The sequence below is a fragment of the Erpetoichthys calabaricus genome, chromosome 6, assembly GCF_900747795.2.
Source record: "Erpetoichthys calabaricus chromosome 6, fErpCal1.3, whole genome shotgun sequence".
NCBI lineage: Eukaryota > Metazoa > Chordata > Cladistia > Polypteriformes > Polypteridae > Erpetoichthys > Erpetoichthys calabaricus.
This window is the reverse complement of record NC_041399.2, coordinates 181230627-181247610: the sequence shown is the minus strand read 5'-3', so window position 1 is coordinate 181247610 and position 16984 is coordinate 181230627. Positions and strand designations below refer to the sequence as shown.

The 16984-nt window shown below is 37.8% G+C and overlaps 1 protein-coding gene across 3 annotated transcripts; it reads left to right on the top strand.

The window, feature by feature from the left end:
• Positions 1-245: 245 nt before the first annotated feature.
• insig1 (insulin induced gene 1) lies at positions 246-11856 on the top strand. 3 transcript variants are annotated; one of them, XR_007935310.1, is made up of 7 exons: positions 246-498; positions 659-1005; positions 3367-3491; positions 5993-6159; positions 7171-7270; positions 8807-9152; positions 9226-11856. XR_007935310.1 is itself a non-coding variant. In XM_028804158.2 (6 exons), exons 2-6 carry the CDS (start codon positions 669-671, stop codon positions 8834-8836), a joined length of 759 nt encoding a protein of 252 aa, XP_028659991.1. In that variant the 5' UTR covers positions 250-498; positions 637-668; the 3' UTR covers positions 8837-11856. The 3 variants fall into 3 exon arrangements, 1 of the variants encoding a protein (XP_028659991.1); XR_007935309.1 differs by having other exon boundaries at positions 250-498; positions 637-1005; XM_028804158.2 differs by having other exon boundaries at positions 250-498; positions 637-1005; positions 8807-11856.
• Positions 11857-16984: the final 5128 nt, after the last annotated feature.

Here is a 16984-nt window from a genome sequence, read left to right as displayed (position 1 = left end):
AAAGCAAATACTTTTAAAGTTCTCAAAATGTACAGCGCTGGCAGTTTTACCATTCATCTGACGATACGTCACCCACATCTGACTTCGCCCCATTCAAATAGTTTGATTTCTACACCATTTTTTCTGCGCGCGCCTTGCCGCAGAGCACATGCTCGTTTAAGCACTGTTGTGTTTAAGAAGGCGGTGGCGTGTCGTGATGTCACATCATTCGCTCTTCTGCTATTGGTTGGTAGAACTCACCAGACGAAGCGGTTTTCCCTCAAGCAACGTGCCAGACTGTGTACTGTGGGCAGGGCGTTGTGTGAAATGAACCAGAAGTTAGATTTAAAAGGTAAAAAAAGAGTTCACGTACAGCTATATAAATAAATAAATTGAACTTAAGGATATGACCTAACGACGTAACTAGTGAGTAAGAGGATCACCTCATTCAACAGAACGACATCATCTGTGCAGTGAGCACTTTCATTATTCATGGTGAAGTTTTAACTGGAGAACGAGGTAAGCTTTTCGCTTTGGATGCATGGCTCAGTGTGTTTTGCATTCAACGTATGTGATGTAGTTATATATAAGACGTAATCATTAGGCTTTCGTTAACATATGTCTATGTGTGATTTGTTTTTCTCGGGATCGTTTTAGAATTTGTACATATTTCACGCAGTGCCAAACAAATGCCAAGACTCGACGGACATTTTTGGAGCTGCTCCGGGACCCAAGAACAATCCAAGAGCCAGTCAGCTGCCACAAGTCGCCTCAGGGCTCCCAGAACTGGAGATATGCTTACTCTGATCACATCCATCCTAAACCAGGCATACGGCTCCTTGCTCAATCTGCAAACCGCTCAGTTGCTTAGACGAGGCTTCGTGCTCTTCACCGTGGGAGTGTTATTCGCTCTTGTCTTAAATCTGCTGCAAGTTCAACGAAACGTGACTCTCTTTCCTGAGGAGGTCATTTCCACCCTCTTCTCCTCTGCCTGGTGGGTCCCCCTCTGCTGCGGCACCGCTGCGGGTGAGTGGAAACAATGAGCTCTTTCCCTTGGTAAGCCGTGTGTTCTCATACATGAATCAGAATACAGCTAGAAGGACACGTTACCTTTTGTATGTACGTACATGAAAAGCGAGGACCGATTATTTCTAAATCGTATTTAGTAGACGTGATTTGGAATTTTAATTTGTTTCATTGTTTACTAAAGAAAACAACACAAGCAGCGTATTTTTTAACACACGCATGCACGTGTATTTGAAAAAATGAGTTTAGAGTGTGTAATTTCGTGTTTGTTTCTATGAATCTTACCTATACCTAATATAATACATGTGTGGTTGTATGTAGGTGTTAAGGTGGGTTTTTTTTTGTCTGAGAAGGCACAATAATGTCCTCCGAAGCTTTTTTTCCTGATGTGTGTTCGCTATGTTGATTGGCTGTTGGTCAAACTGGTGAGAAGCGTTGCTTGGCTCTGATTGGCTGTTGCCTCGAACATGCCATCAAGGGGAAAACAGAAACAAGGAAGTCATGTGCGCGCGCGGCTTACCACAAACCTCTATACTTACCATTGTTTTGAGCAAGTTCGAGTTACGAAGAGGGTGAAATGATAAAACTTAAGAACAGAGTCAGTTGCGCGATACGCTAATACCAGATGGTATGAAGTAAACTGCAATTATTCTTGTTCATTTATACATGAAAACAATTAAAACAGTTTGGTTCACAGAGGCTTTAAGAGTACATGCTTAATTATTGGTGGGACACATCATTGGATGGCTGGGGTACCAAAATTAAATAAGCAGATGTGTGCCTGAGATACAAGTATGCTTTAAGAGGCTAAGCCAGTGGTCATGGCCTGTAGAGCTAAATAAATTAGCCATGTAGTCACATTTTGGTTTGAATGAAGAGCTGCTGTGTCAGGAAGCCAGACTACTTTGTTGGAGCTTGCATGTGTCTCATCCCGTGCACCCATTGACAGTGAGCTGCTTTTGTTTTTTAAAGGCGTGGACAAAAGTAAGTATTTGCATTACAGTTTTAAAATACTGTACTTTTGAATCCTCTTATTTTCTCTGAGGGTCAGAGCAAATAGCCACGCATGGTTGTAGGCTTATAGGATATAACGTTCTGATACAAAAACTTCTAATCAGTTACAACATTGAAACTTAAGATGTAAAAATTCAAATCAGTTACAACATAGAAACTTAAGATGTATGTACCTTTTTCAGTGTCATAGTTAACGTATAAACGTGTACCCATCAGTTTTATTTACAGGTTAGAATAATAGAAACATTTTTATGTTGAACTGTAATTATTCTAATAATAATTTAGAAGAAGTGTAAAGTCCAACTTACTATGTAAAGCAAAAATCCTCTTAGAGCAATTTCATTGAATTTGAACTTGAAGTGCAGCAGGTTTTCATTTCAACCAGTTCCTTAATCAGAGGCTAATAATGTATGTTTGTAACTGAAGTCCTTATTAAGTTTGATTTTTCTTTTAGCTATCACAGGGTTTGTTTTTTTTGTAAGGCAGCGTTTTTGTTTCTAAACTGAAATGCAAACTTCATTGACTGAACAGGTTTAAGTGGAAGTCACAATGTAATAAGTGAAATCCAACACCTGAATTTTAGACAGATGACAAGTGCTTCAGCACAAAAGAATATAGTTTTGGGAAGTAGATTTATCTTAGCACCCCAAAATTGTTGGTGAAGCTATCATCTTCAAAAGTTTCATTACACCCCATGACAAGGGCAAATACAGCCTTTACTCATTAGCTGTGCAAGTTGTGGGTCTTCATTTGGCCTGCAGTGAATACCCTTACAAGTGAAGAAGCCCACAAGAAATATTCCAAGTGATGATCTTGTTTCAAAAGCTTACCAGAATCTAAATACTGTAGCCTTTTTCCAAGGGTGTTTCTAACTTTAATATGCGTCCCTTATTTATGCTTTCCCCATCTCAACTACATACCAGTACACACCTTGTATGGCCAATCTTCTTCCTCTAAATGCTGTATCTCTTTACTTTGGTAATGTTTGTATCAGTTTGGTTTGGTTAGTATTTTCCACACAATGGTTTAGGATTAAGGGTGAGAAGTTACATGTAATTCTTGAGCCATAACAAATTATATGAATTGTACTTGATAAGTGAATGTGAACGTGTCTCAGAAAAGAAAATGCAGGTCACAGATCATTCAGAATTGACAAGTGAAGTTGTCATCTGGGAATATTACACTTAAATATGCTCAGTAATATGTATGGAAAGATTAGTTGGGGTATCTAGGACATGTACTGCAATTAAAACATGCAACAATGGAAGTCATTGAAGGGCTGAATAGAGTATCCCCACTATAGCTTTTAATAACAACTAATATGCAGCTTTGTTGTTTTCTTTTCAGCTGTTGTGGGCTTGTTGTATCCTTGCATAGACAAACACCTGGGAGAACCGCACAAGTTCAAGAGAGAATGGGCAAGTGTCATGCGATGCATCGCTGTCTTTGTTGGTATCAACCATGCTAGTGCAGTATCCTTTTAAAATGAAACATAAAAACTCCTCTGTTTGAACTTCTGTGAATGCTAATGTGCTTTATGCTCAAATGAAAAAGTTTTTAATTGATTGCACATTCTTATGGTAGCCAATATGAAGTTAACCAGTTAAACCAGTTCAGTGCATTTTGAATCGAACATTGTAAAGGAACAAGCCTCCAAAACAACATTGTTGAGTTTATTTCAGGAAATTTATTGTCAATCATCCCTTTGTATAAGTTGCTCATAAATAGCTATTGTGTAGTGCCATTTGTGCCAACTTTGTATTTTTTTTCCTGTGTTCAAATGGGTACTTAAATTTCTCTTATTTGAAGACATTCTGTATGGACGATTAATGACTCGTTGTGTAGTTGCTTTTGTGTTCCTGATAATGAAATTAGAATGAATTTTAACTGAAGCATCTGTTTTTATTAATCTCTGGACATTATTATTATTATTATATTTTTTATTTATTTATTTTTTTAGTGAAAGAGGCATTTCTAATTTTTAATAATTATACAGAAGGTATACAGGCCGTGATCTTCAGCTCTCTCTGGATCAGTTCGCAGCTGAGTGTGAAGTGGCTGGGATGGGAATCAGCACCTCCACATCCGAGACCATGGTCCTCAGCCAGAAAAGGGTGGAGTGCCCTCTCAGGGTTGGGAGCGAGATCCTGCCCCAAGTGGAGTTCAAGTATCTCGGGGTCTTGTTCACGAGTGAGGGAAGAATGGAGCGTGAGGTTGACAGGCGGATCGGTGCGGCGTCTGCAGTGATACGGGCTCTGCATCGGTCTGTCGTGGTGAAAAAGGAGCTGAGCCGTAAGGCAAAGCTCTCAATTTACCAGTCGATCTATGTTCCTACCCTCACCTATGGTCATGAGCTATGGGTAGTGACCGAAAGAACGAGATTGCGAATACAAGCGGCTGAAATGAGTTTCCTCCACAGGGTGTCCGGGCTCTCCCTTAAAGATAGGGTGAGAAGCTCAGTCATCCGGGAGGGGCTCAGAGTAGAGCTGCTGCTCCTCCTCCGCATCGAGAGGAGTCAGATGAGGTGGCTCGGGCATCTGATCAGGATGCCTCCAGGACGCCTCCCTGGTGAGGTGTTCCGGGCACATCCAACCGGGAGGAAGCCCCGGGGAAGACCCAGGATACGCTGGAGGGACTATGTCTCCCGGCTGGCCTGGGAATGCCTCGGGATTCTCCCGGAAGAGGTAGAAGAAGTGGTCAGGGAGAGGGAAGTCTGGGCATCTCTGCTCAAGCTGCTGTCCCCGCGACCCAACCTCGGATAAGCGGAAAAGAATGGATGGATGGATACAGTAGGTACCTTTTGTTTCAGTTGTGCTTTCACCAGCATACTAGAATTTTAAACAACATGGTAACTAAAAAGATAAATTGGGTGAAAAATCTTTTTTTTTTTCCTTTCCATTTATTGTAGGCAGTCTGGCATAGTGGTTAAGGCTTTTGACTTCAAACTTTGAGGTTGTAAGGCCAAATTCTAATCCTGGAACTGTGTGACCATTAGCAAGTCACATCATTTGACAGTGATCAAATTGAAAAAACAGAAGGAAGTGTAACTAATAATATCAGATGTTGTAGATTGCCTTGGAAAAAGGCATTGGCCAAATAATAAGTAATAATAGTAGTGCAGAATAGCAAAGGAAGCAGTATTAATTGTGTCACATACAAAGCAGGTTGTGTGATGTGGGTCATCTTCAGGCCAATTGAAGGTCCAGGTATCACCAGTGAAGCCATTAGCCATGGAGTGAACCCTGACAAACGTGGGAAAACTAAGCAAACTCTGCAGAGCAAATGCCTAAATGGGCTATCATACTTGCATGAATCCAAGTCAGATACTTTTAGTCCCTTAATCTGCACAATTAGCACACCCTAAGTGTTACTACATATTACCATACTTTCTTGTTTTGCACAGAGCTATGGTTATTCATAATGAGCCATACTGTATACATACTTGTACATAATATGCAAAATATTTCCATATCCCCCATAGTACACCTGTTAACCTGTGGTGGTGTTTGTTTTTTTTTTTTGTTTTTTTTCATTCTATAATTTGTGGTAGAGTATGGTTAAGTGACTTGTTCTGGTTAATGCGGGGGCACAGAGTGTGCAACTATACTTGTACTTTTGAGATTTTTATTATTGAAAATAATACGCATATGTACTCTGTGGGCTATGTATATGTGTGAATAATGCTTAATTTAGCCCATCCTCTACCATTGCTTCTAATAACTTTAAAATAGAATTACAAATTTAAACAGTGAACATGATGCAAAATCTGCAAAATTGTTATTAAATGCATTTGTACAATATATTAAGATATTGAATTCATCAATTAACATTGAACTATCTGAAACCTTGTACTGTTACAATGCAATGTGCATAATTCTTCAGCTAGAATAGTGTGTTTTTTGTTTTGTTTTTTTTTTTTTAATCCATAGTGTTTGTAATGGTATCGCTGAATATTTCTTTAACCTGTTATCAGAAATTGGATTTTGCCAACAACATTCAGCTGTCGCTCACATTGGCTGCTCTGTCACTAGGGCTGTGGTGGACATTCGATCGCTCCAGAAGTGGATTTGGCCTTGGAATTACAATAGCTTTTCTTGCTACTTTGATCACACAATTTCTTGTGTACAATGGTGTTTACCAGTAAGTACATTCTAAGATTAACTGCAGCAAGTTGGATTGGATTGAATCACTGAATTTTTACAAGAGTGGAGCTGTTAATTCATATTCATATTGTAATTCTTAGACAGGCCTTTAACATTTTGACTTCATTTTTTAAATACTATACACATTCCTGTGAAAAAGAAAAGTACACTTAATGAAAAGTGTTTTTTTTTTTCCTCTTTTTGTTTAGCGAATAAGGGCATATCAAGATTTGTTCATCAAATTAATATCTTTAGATAAAGGTGATTGTAATTGGGGTAAAAAAAAAGAAAATGTGACTTTGTAATACAGTAATATATTCAATGAAAAATGAACTGCAATGCCATTTCTGTCTGGGAGAAAAAGTAAGTAGACTCCTGGCTCTAATAGGTGGTATTGTCCCCTTAAGCAGAAATGGTTGTTATATCGCCTGTATCTGTTTAAATACTATTTAAATAAAGATCAAATCTTGATATCCACATGCTGTAAAAAAAGGAAAAACATCACATGACTGGACCTAACTGTGTAGGTGTAGATTTGATTAACAGATGTGGAAATGATAGCCATTTCTTTGTGTACATGCAGGTACAAACAAATTTTCAATAAAAGTGGTAAAATTATAATTTTTGTCTTGTAGCACCTTTTTTTTATTTTAAGAGATCAGCATACATTAGAAAACCTACTCAAAACTCTTTGGTTAACTTATCCACTTACGTTGAAGGGAGTCAGAGAGGGATTATTTGATCTTGACATTTAGTGACAGGTGGCCTATAGTTTCCATGTTAGCTTTATGTGACTTAAAGTTTTAGTTTGAAATGCCTTTGAATGGTATTTTTAATGTCCACTCTTTTTCCTAGTATTTTATAAATAAAGTTCATATGGTATGTTTATTTGCAGGCATTATGTGACTTAAAGTTTTAGTTTGAAATGCCTGTGAATGGTATTTTTAATGTCCACTCTTTTTCCTAGTATTTTATAAATAAAGTTCATATGGTATATGTTTATTTGCAGGTACACATCACCAGATTTCCTTTACATCCGTTCATGGCTGCCATGTATATTTTTTTCGGGTGGAGTTACAGTTGGCAACATTGGAAGACAACTTGCTATGGTAATACATATATGTGTGTTTATTTGTACTCTTCATCTTTGCTTTTAATTAGTATTTAGTATGTAGAGCCGCAATAATTTTGTTTTATTGCTTTCTTATTTTTGTTTTTCTAAGATTTATTTTTTATTCAGATTTATATCTTATTTTTACTATATTTGTGTGATTATGTAACTCTAAAATAAAGTAATATAATAATGAGTCTCTCATATCTGTGAAGAGTGCCTCCTGTCCCAATCTGAATTGGAAGTATATATAGGGTAGTGCTATATGTTTAGCATTTGGAAATCACTGTCTTGCACCCTTCCAACAATCAGCAAGAAACAGAAAAGTCTACATTTGCAGCACAGTATTGATAGGCTCCAGAAAATTTGTTGCTCTGATTTATCAAACTCACTGGAATATTGTTGTGCCTTGAATTTTGTAAGATTGAGTTTTGGTTTTGCTGCTAGTGTCTTTTGTCACTAGCTGAGGCTAGTGTCTTTGAAATTTTCTCCATTACTCCCATGCAACTAGCAAACTTGGATGGCTTTACTGAGGTGCAGTTGCTGTATACCCAATAAACCATGGTGTATACTTGCATACATATATCCACAGACAAGCACTGAAGATTTACTTGGAAAAACAGCATTTGCTAAAAGAACAAAAAAAAAAGTGAGCATATTCTCCATGTGATATTGTGACAGATTACTGTCACTGTTTAATATGTTTAAAATTTTGCAATAATTTCTGTGTATGAAAATTAAAAACAAAGATTATTGGTCCAGGGCCCACTACACCACACTACTCGCCTGGTTCAGGTAATTTATTATAAACAGCAAAATATTAGTAATTTGTATTACTTTTTAAGGTGTGAAACAGTTGTATAATGTATTTTTCTCTCCATGTAAATACAGTTGTTTAAATATACAATTTTGATGAGCTATGTAAATGTTTAAATGACACCTCTGGGTGTTATTCATGCATGTAATCTCTTAACTAGGGTGAGTTGTTCATCTTGAAGTCTTAGGAATTTACATTTACAGTATTCATTTTAGAAGCACAAAACAAACCAAAAAGGGAAGGGTATTTAGCAGACCTGCATGCAGCATGTGTTCAGTGGTTTGATTACCCTATTATTACTTTCATCTCCTTTGAGCAGATAGGAAAACCAATAATGCAAACGTGACTGCCATAGTTGGCAAAGCATGTTATAGTCAGCGCAGTGAAAATGGCAAATACAGGTAATGAAAAAGTAAGCCATTGTTCTCCTTGAGTAAGCATGGTGATTCATAACAAAACGTTCAGGTACCTTATTAAATTCAGAGCAAAAAAAAAAAGTAGGAGAACGGTTATTCTATCAGTTGTAACATGTGATATTCCTGCAGGCATTTACATCTGCCAATACCTGTGTTCACTGAAAGAAATGTTGGCTTTTCCTCCATTAATTAGAACAGTTCATTTGTGTCTTAACTGAATATTGTTTATTTACTGGTTGCTAAATTAATGAACAAACTACACTGCAGCTATTTATTTATTTATTTTATTTATTTATTTCAGGGCGCACAAGAGAAGCCTCACAAGGACTAAAATAAACAGGGACACTGTCAGTTTGGAGAAAATCCGAAATGCTGAATCTTATTTCTCTCTGCACAAATCCCAGCATCAAGAAGTTGAACCATTAAGTTGAGCCATGCTGTGTGCGTGTAGTGTTCGCAAGGAGAAGCTGGTGTATATCCTCATTAGTATGACTTGAACATGTTCACCTGAACCAATGAGACAAGAAGCTTAAAGCAGTTCAGTGGTATACTTCATGTGGATCTAAGTGCCAATCTTTAAGGGGTATTAATGAATCTTGGGCCAAAGTTTTAGCTTAAATGCTAGCTTTCAAAGTGAAAGCAGTGTTGTTCACTTAGTGTACTGCTTCTGTATTTTAGAGAGTACAGTAATTGTATTCCTTTCTTACAAGGATTGGAAAGTGGTATTTAGTGTACTGCTTCTGTATTTTAGAGAGTACAGTAATTGTATTCCTTTCTTACAAGGATTGGAAAGTGGTATGCTTTGTGCAAGCATGCCTAAGGAAATGACAAGATAATGGTGCTATATTCTGGAATTTGTGCATGGATTTAAATTGTACAGGAAAGGGAATATCCGGCTATGCAAAAATGTCTGCATGTATTAATAGTGAAACTTTAAAATAGTATATGCATATCATTTTTAATGGACCTTCATTAAAAATACTTTAGGATTTTCCTAACATAAGTATTTTAAAATTACTTGTTGGATCAAAGTCAGGGTGTTCCTATGGATACTACCCTAGGTTCTTGTCTATAAGCCGGACTCATGTATAAGCCGGAGACCAAAAATCATAGGAATTTTTTAAATAAAATCGTATCATAGATAAGCCGGACTCATGGATAAGCCGAACGTACTATAACCTATAACTAATAGAAGGGAGGGAGGTCAGTGGTCTCACTCGCACCCATTTAATTTCTTTAAGGGGGGAGAGAGTGTGAGATATTGGCGTCTCTCTCACTCCCCGCATGGCGCGGTTGGAGCGGCCGGAGCGCGTTCTTTCTGCTCTGGGCGTCGCCGAGTCAACACGCGCGCGTAGCGGTCATTTAAATTGTGATTTTATATGTAAGCATATTTAAATATATATCGCGGATTTTTTGCTGGTTCGCGGATTTCTGACGACAATGGGTCTTTTAATTTCTGGTACATGCTTCCTCAGTTGGTTTGCCCAGTTGATTTCATACAAGGGACGCTATTGGCAGATGGCTGAGAAGCTACCCAACTTACTTTTCTCTGTCTCTCTTGCGCTGACTATCTGTGATCCTGACGTATGGGGATTGAGCAGGGGGGCTGTTTGCACACCTAGACGATATGGACGCTCGTCTAAAAATGCTGAAAGATTATCTTCACGTTGCTATCTTTTGTAAAGCTTATTCCTGAAAAGACATGCTGCACAGTGCTTCGCATACTTAAAAGCTCGAAGGGCACGTATTGATTTTTGACTGAAAAACAAACTCTGTCTCTCTCTCTCTTCCTGCTCCTGACGGAGGGGGTGTGAGCTGCCGCCTTCAACAGCTTTGTGCCGCGGTGCTTCGCATACTTAAAAGCCAAACAGACATATTGATTTGTTTGCTTCACTCCTTTGAAGAGGAAGATATGTTTGCATTCTTTTAATTGTGAGACGGAACTGTCATCTCTGTCTTGTCATGGAGCACAGTTTAAACTTTTGAAAAAGAGACAAATGTTTGTTTGCAGTGTTTGAATAACGTTCCTGTCTCTCTACAACCTCCTGTGTTTCTGCGCAAATCTGTGACCCAAGCATGACAACATAAAAATAACCATATAAACATAAGGTTTCTACTTCACGGATTTTCTTATTTCGTGTGTGGCTCTGGAACGCAACCCCCGCAATGGATGTATAAGCCGGACTTACGTATAAGCCATCCATCCATCCATTTTCCAACCCGCTGAATCCGAACACAGGGTCACGGGGGTCTGCTGGAGCCAAGCCCAGCCAACACAGGGCACAAGGCAAGAAACAATCCTGGGCAGGGTACCAACCCACCGCAGGACACACACAAACACACACTAGGGCCAATTTAGACTCGCCAATCCACCTAACCTGCATGTCTTCGGACTGTGGGAGGAAACCGGGCCGCCCGGAGGAAACCCACGCACACGGGGAGAACATGCAAACTCCACGCAGGGAGGACCCGGGAAGCAAACCCAGGTCCCCAGATCTCCCAACTGCGAGGCAGCAGCGCTACCCACTGCGCCACCGTGCCGCCCGTTATGTATAAGCCGATATTCTATTTTTTCATTTTCACAACTTTTTTCCTTAGATAAGCCGCGGCTTATAGACAAGAACTTAGGGTATTACTTTTGTTATGCTTTAATATTATCTTTTAGTCTTTCTTGTAATGTGTACTCTGAAAACCTGTTACAGTGATATTCACAAGTCCAAGAGGTTTGTAGTGACATCCTTGGTGAAGCTCTCTTAGCACTTTTGACTTTTTCTAGTTGCATTATAATCCTGTTTCTTTATTACTTGATGTCCCTTGTAAGTAGAAGCAGTTTGAAATTGAAAAGCACCCCTCCATTTCAGCTTAACATAACTTAGGCTGAAATTGAAAAGCACTCCTCCATTTCAGCTTAACATAACTTAAGTAAATAGGAGTTTGTCAGTTCTTTCTAACTGAATGCCATCCTTCCTTTTCAGTGTAAAGCATTAATAGGAACACAAGATATTTTTGCAAAGCCTTAGATGATCTGCAGTCTGTGATTGCATTTGTAAAAAAAAAAAATGAGTGACTTTGTCACTACTGAACTTTTATCATCTGTAAATAAAATGTTATATAAATATTACTCCACAGCAGCCAATGGTTGGTTTCATGATCTTATTGCCATAATGGGCCTAAATAGCAAGCTTTGGGTCTCTGTGCATAAAGTGCAATCTACGAAGTATCTGAGCCTTGTATTCTCTTATTTATTCTTTTCACCATTTTTGTCTCTTTGAAATAAGCAAAAAAATTGTATTAACTCATATGTTCGATTGTTAAATCTAAGCAATAAAATCATTGTATTTGTTGTTATAACTGTTTGGGTTAAAGTGTAATCTCTGCAAGTATTCTGTTTTAAAAAGGTCTCAGTTGTTCTTTTGAAAGTTGTTTTTTTTTTTTCTTCAAATCATCCTTTTGATTTCACTGTAGGACTTGACTGGTCTGTCAGTGGTGCCAGTTCATCATATGCGAAGTAAACATCTTGTCTTTTATGTTGATGTACAAAGAAAATGTTTTGCTTCATAACAGTATTTTGTCATGTTTGGAATTTTACTGATGTTAAAGAAGGAATACATTTGTAATTCATGTAGTGAAAACACCAATATACACTCAACTGTTTTCAATGTTCACTAAATAACTGCAATTTACAGCTGGCTATGAGTCAGTATCCTTTTTTTGTTTTGTTTTTTTGTTTGGGGAGAATGCAGGACCTATAAATAAGAGACTTTTGATCTATGTTACTGCTTTTGAAAGAAAAAATTGAGTGGTGAGTGTTCCGGCTACAGACTAATAAATATTTTCATAAAGTGTTTAAAAGGTGGCTGATGTCCTTTAAGCTGAATCATTGTCCATTGTGGCTTTCTATAATAGGGAAATATGATGTCATAATAATGCATTCCTTGTTATTCTGATATACAAAAATGTATCCATTGGTCCTTCCATATCTTCCTCCCTTTACCTAGGCAAGTTAGAGAGACTTTCAGCAATCAGATTGCAGCCTGTGGGGGCCATTGAAGAAATAAGACCCTTCCTGCATGTTCATACTTTGGTGTTGTCCTCCAGTGGGTCTTGCCTGTGGTTTTCCAGTCTTGTTCACCTGTGAGTATAGTTAGGGGAGAATGAATCATCATGATTAACCTTTTGACTTTCCAGAGGAACAAGAACTCTACTCCCGTGTTCTGCCAACTTGCCAGCCACTTTAAGCTATTGTGATGCATAAGCTCAGCAGCCCAAACCTAAATGATGGTGTTTGTATCTGTTATCTTGTTCTTTTGAAAATTGATCCATAGCTTGTGATTTTGAGTGACATTGTTTGGATTACACAACAATTCACAATTTCTGTTAGCCATTTGGCTTCCACTTCACTCTCACAAAATCTGAGAAATAGCCAGTGCCACACCAGTTCATTTGTCAGTTAGGCACAACAATGTTGTATTTGTTCAGTATTAGCTGTTTTGCTTTGTAAAATTTTCTTGATTGAAACCAAAGTGTAAATGGTTTGTTGACTTGTGCCTTTCAGTGGTCCAAAAATGTCTATATACAAAGTTTAAAAAAAAAAAAAAAATGCCTGTGTTTTAGGGCAGAGGTTTTCAACTCTTGTCACTAGAGTGCTACAGTGGCTGCAGGTTTTCATTCTTAACTAACAGCAAAAGCTGGTTACTAAACAAGAAAGGGGTTAACTCTTTTGCAATTATTTTGATTTATTAGCTATTTAAGACTCCAACTTCTTTTTTTCCTTGATTAGTAGCCAGATATTAATGAGATACTAAACAAGCCAACCAGTGACCATCATCCTTCATGCAGTATCCAAAAATAAAGAAAGGTGAAAGTAATGTTGATGTCTGCTCAGGTCCACAAAACATTTTAACTGTGTTCTTAGGAAAAAAAATTTGGAAATGTTGGCTAATGCAGAATGAGACACCAACAAACAATTGGATTAAATAATGGGTTTAATTAACAACAAGAATTGGCGTCTAATTAAAAATCTGGTTAGAATTTGAGTTCCTGATTTTGCTGGTCATGTGTTTGCTCATTTCACTTCTCATTTCTATTTGGTTATTTAAGGGAAAAAGGAAGCAATTGAGATGAATGCATATTTAAAAAAAACTCAAATTTAAAATGAAGGAAAAACACATTAATTAGAAAAAACTGGTCAATAATTGTCCTGCGGTGGGTTGGCACCCTGCCCAGGATTGTTTCCTGCCTTGTGCCCTGTGTTGGCTAGGATTGGCTCCAGCAGACCCCGTGACCCTGTGTTCGGATTCAGCGGGTTGGAAAATGGATGGATGGATGGTCAATAATTAAGAAAACTGTGAGCAAGAAAACCTGCAGCCACAGTAGCACTTCAGGACCAGAGTTGGAGATCCCTGCTTTAAGGAGTTGTTCCCAGTTTGTGCCACTTACGATTCATTTGATTTCTGGTAGTTGAGATGCATTTGAGGCTCAGTGCATTTTGTTAGTACGCTCTTGTACAGACCTTTATTTATACTGCCATCAGCTAAACATCCCCAAACATGTTGGTTTTATCCGATGTGTTTGTTCAATCTAATGTGCAGTGTTCTAATATATATGAATCAGAATCAGCTTTATTGGCCAAGTATATGTACACATACAAGGAATTGGACTCCGGTTTTACCTAGTATTGTCCCTGATGCTGTGAGATTGACTTAAGTGTTCATGACAGTGATGGCCTGAGGAAAGAAACTGTTCACATGTCTGGTAGTTTTGGCGTACAGTGCTCTGTAGCGCCTACCAGAGGGAAGAAGTTGAAAAAGGTTGTAACCAGGGTGTGATGGGTCTGCAATGATGTTTTCTGCCCGTTTCCTGACTCGAGATCTGTATAAGTCTTGAATGGAGGGCAGATCAACACCAATGATTTTTTCTGCAATCCTGACTGTCCGTTGAAGTCTGTTCCTGTCCTGTTTTGTGGCTGAGCCAAACCAGACTGTGATAGATGAACAGAGAACAGACTGGATTACTGCAGAGTAAAATTGGATGAGCAGCTCCTGAGGCAGGTTGAACTTCCTGAGCTGGCGCAGGAAGTACAACCTCTGCTGGGCCTTTTTAACAATTGTGTTTATGTTTAGTTCCCACTTTAGGTCCTGGGAAATTGTGGATCCCAGAAACCTAAAGTTTTCCACAGCAGACACAATGCTGTTGAGTAGTGTGAGAGGGGGCAGCACTGGGGGGCTCCTCCTGAAGTCCACTGTCATCTCCACAGTTTTAAGCTTGTTCAGCTTCAGGTTGTTTTGACCGCACCAGAGGGCCAGCTGTTCGACCTCTCGTCTGTATACAGACTCGTCACTGTCCTTGATGAGGCCAATGACTGTCATATCATCTGCGAACTTCAGGATTTTAAAATTTTAAATTTCTATTACGTATTAGAAAATGTACACTTTTATTTTTAAAAAATATACAGTAGAAATGGGGCCCTTACTCTTGCACAGGTAGCATAGAATATTTTTATGTTCTTCATCACATAAATGTGCCATGATCGAGGAGTTCACTTGGAATATTGTAATGATCCAAACTGATGACAATGTGTTGTTTTAAAGTTGTCTTAAATGTAGAGAACTGCATGTTTTAGTAGTCTTTGATTTTAGGATAGTAAAGGTGTAAGCATTGCCTGTTAAGGTTTATGTCTGAAATCTCTTGGGAGATTTCATATAAAATGGAAACTTGTCATTTTCACAATTTTTCCATGCCTATAGATATCTTTTATTAACCTTAAGCACTCCATTTAATGACCTGACACATCATGTATGTAACTGGGCAGAAAGAAAGATTCTTCCTTTTTATTATCTTAACAAATGGCCATCGTATAACAGATAGGGCATATTCATCACCGCATGAGTGCAGATGCTTAAGGTAACAATTTCTTATAGATTTGCCTTGATTAGTGCTTTTTTTCCCTTACAACATTAACATTTGAACAATGCTTAGAGACATTATATATAGACTTATAAACTTAGTGCCTTTTTGGTTGACTCTTTTATATGATTAAAGTATCCTGTAGCTGCCAAGATTCCAGTAGGAGTGAGACTGTATGTAGTACATAGCATTAAATATTTTTTGAGAAATGGAACTCTGACATTAAGTAACTTGCAGCACTTTTACATGCAGAACACTGCATAATGTGGATGATACTGTAGTATATGACAGAATCAAAACATGGCTGTAAAGCATGTGGTTTTTAATATCAATTTTCTATTAAAGTTATTTATTTTGTAATGAAAAATGTTTTACAAACAACTTTGCAGTTACTCTGAAAAACTATTAAACTATGTATTTACACATATGTTAAAGAAATGTATAGAATGCAAATATTGTGTAAAAATTATAAGCACAGATTATCACTTAACCTTTTGGAGTGTCCTTTGGTTCATATTCTGAATCGGAGAGTCAAGGGGAGGTGGAGACGGATGGCAGCCTATTGCAGGGTCTCCTACCGCTTTCACTCGCACAATGTTAATGAACCTGTCCTGCATTTCTGCAATCCCAAATTAAAAATCTGAGGAAGTGTAGAAAATGTGTCTTGTTTAACCTTCAACTGCAGTTCTATAATCAAAAGAGTGAGTTATTTATTACGCATTGTGTTATTGGTGATGTTTTAAAAAAAGGAAAAGTTGTAATATTCATGAAATAGTGGCAGGAGGTAATTAACCAAAACTAAAACAACGAGGGTTTGGCAATGGAAATAAATATATTGCATTTAACACTTTTGAGTTGCAGTCCAGAGGAGCGACAGGACATTTTTTTTAATTGGTTTGTGATTTTTTTTTTTTTTGCCATGTAGAAGAGTTGGAGTTTTATTATTTCTCACTAAATTCAGTTTAAAAAATGTATTGCATTATCTGTCACAATACCCTTCACTCTGATCCAGTTGAAACTGCTTGTCCTGCTTATTTCGAGTGAAGTCAGTAGTATAAGGCAGTTGTCATTTATCAGTCTGTTCTTATCAAATGAAACTAAATACTGTAAATTAATTGTTCTTAAGCTTGGGTTAACATACTTAGCAATGTAGTGGATGAGCTGAAAGAAATTAAGTTGAATTATATTGATTTACTGGATTGCATAGACATAACTATATTAAAATTACATAGTATATTTCTGTACATCTATTAAATGGTTTCAATTACAAGTTTAATATGTAGGCTTCCCAAAAGAAATCATGTAGGTGCTATGGAAAGACGTTTTTATTTGGACTATAGCTCTTAACAGTGTGCCCATAGTAGATGAAATCACAGTTAACAGCCATTTTGCAGTAAGCTGTTTTTGAAGGCAGTAGATAAGCACTGAACCTTCTGAAGTCTTAAACAGACTTGCAGTGCCCACCCACCACCAGCAGCTGTAGCGACTGCCACTTTGTGTGCATTTCACACATTTCAATGCAGTTTTACCTGATTACTGCTGTTCGCTTACAATAAAACTCCCCACTGGAAAA

What these genes read in the sequence shown, in the direction of transcription:
- insig1 (XM_028804158.2), top strand. Translation starts at nt 669, where the DNA reads ATGCCAAGACTCGACGGACATTTTTGGAGCTGCTCCGGGACCCAAGAA. An exon ending in GTGTACAATGGTGTTTACCA is followed by an intron (nt 6,160 to 7,170) that starts GTAAGTACATTC and finishes GTTTATTTGCAG; the next exon opens with GTACACATCACCAGATTTCC. An exon ending in TTGGAAGACAACTTGCTATG is followed by an intron (nt 7,271 to 8,806) that starts GTAATACATATA and finishes TATTTATTTCAG; the next exon opens with GGCGCACAAGAGAAGCCTCA.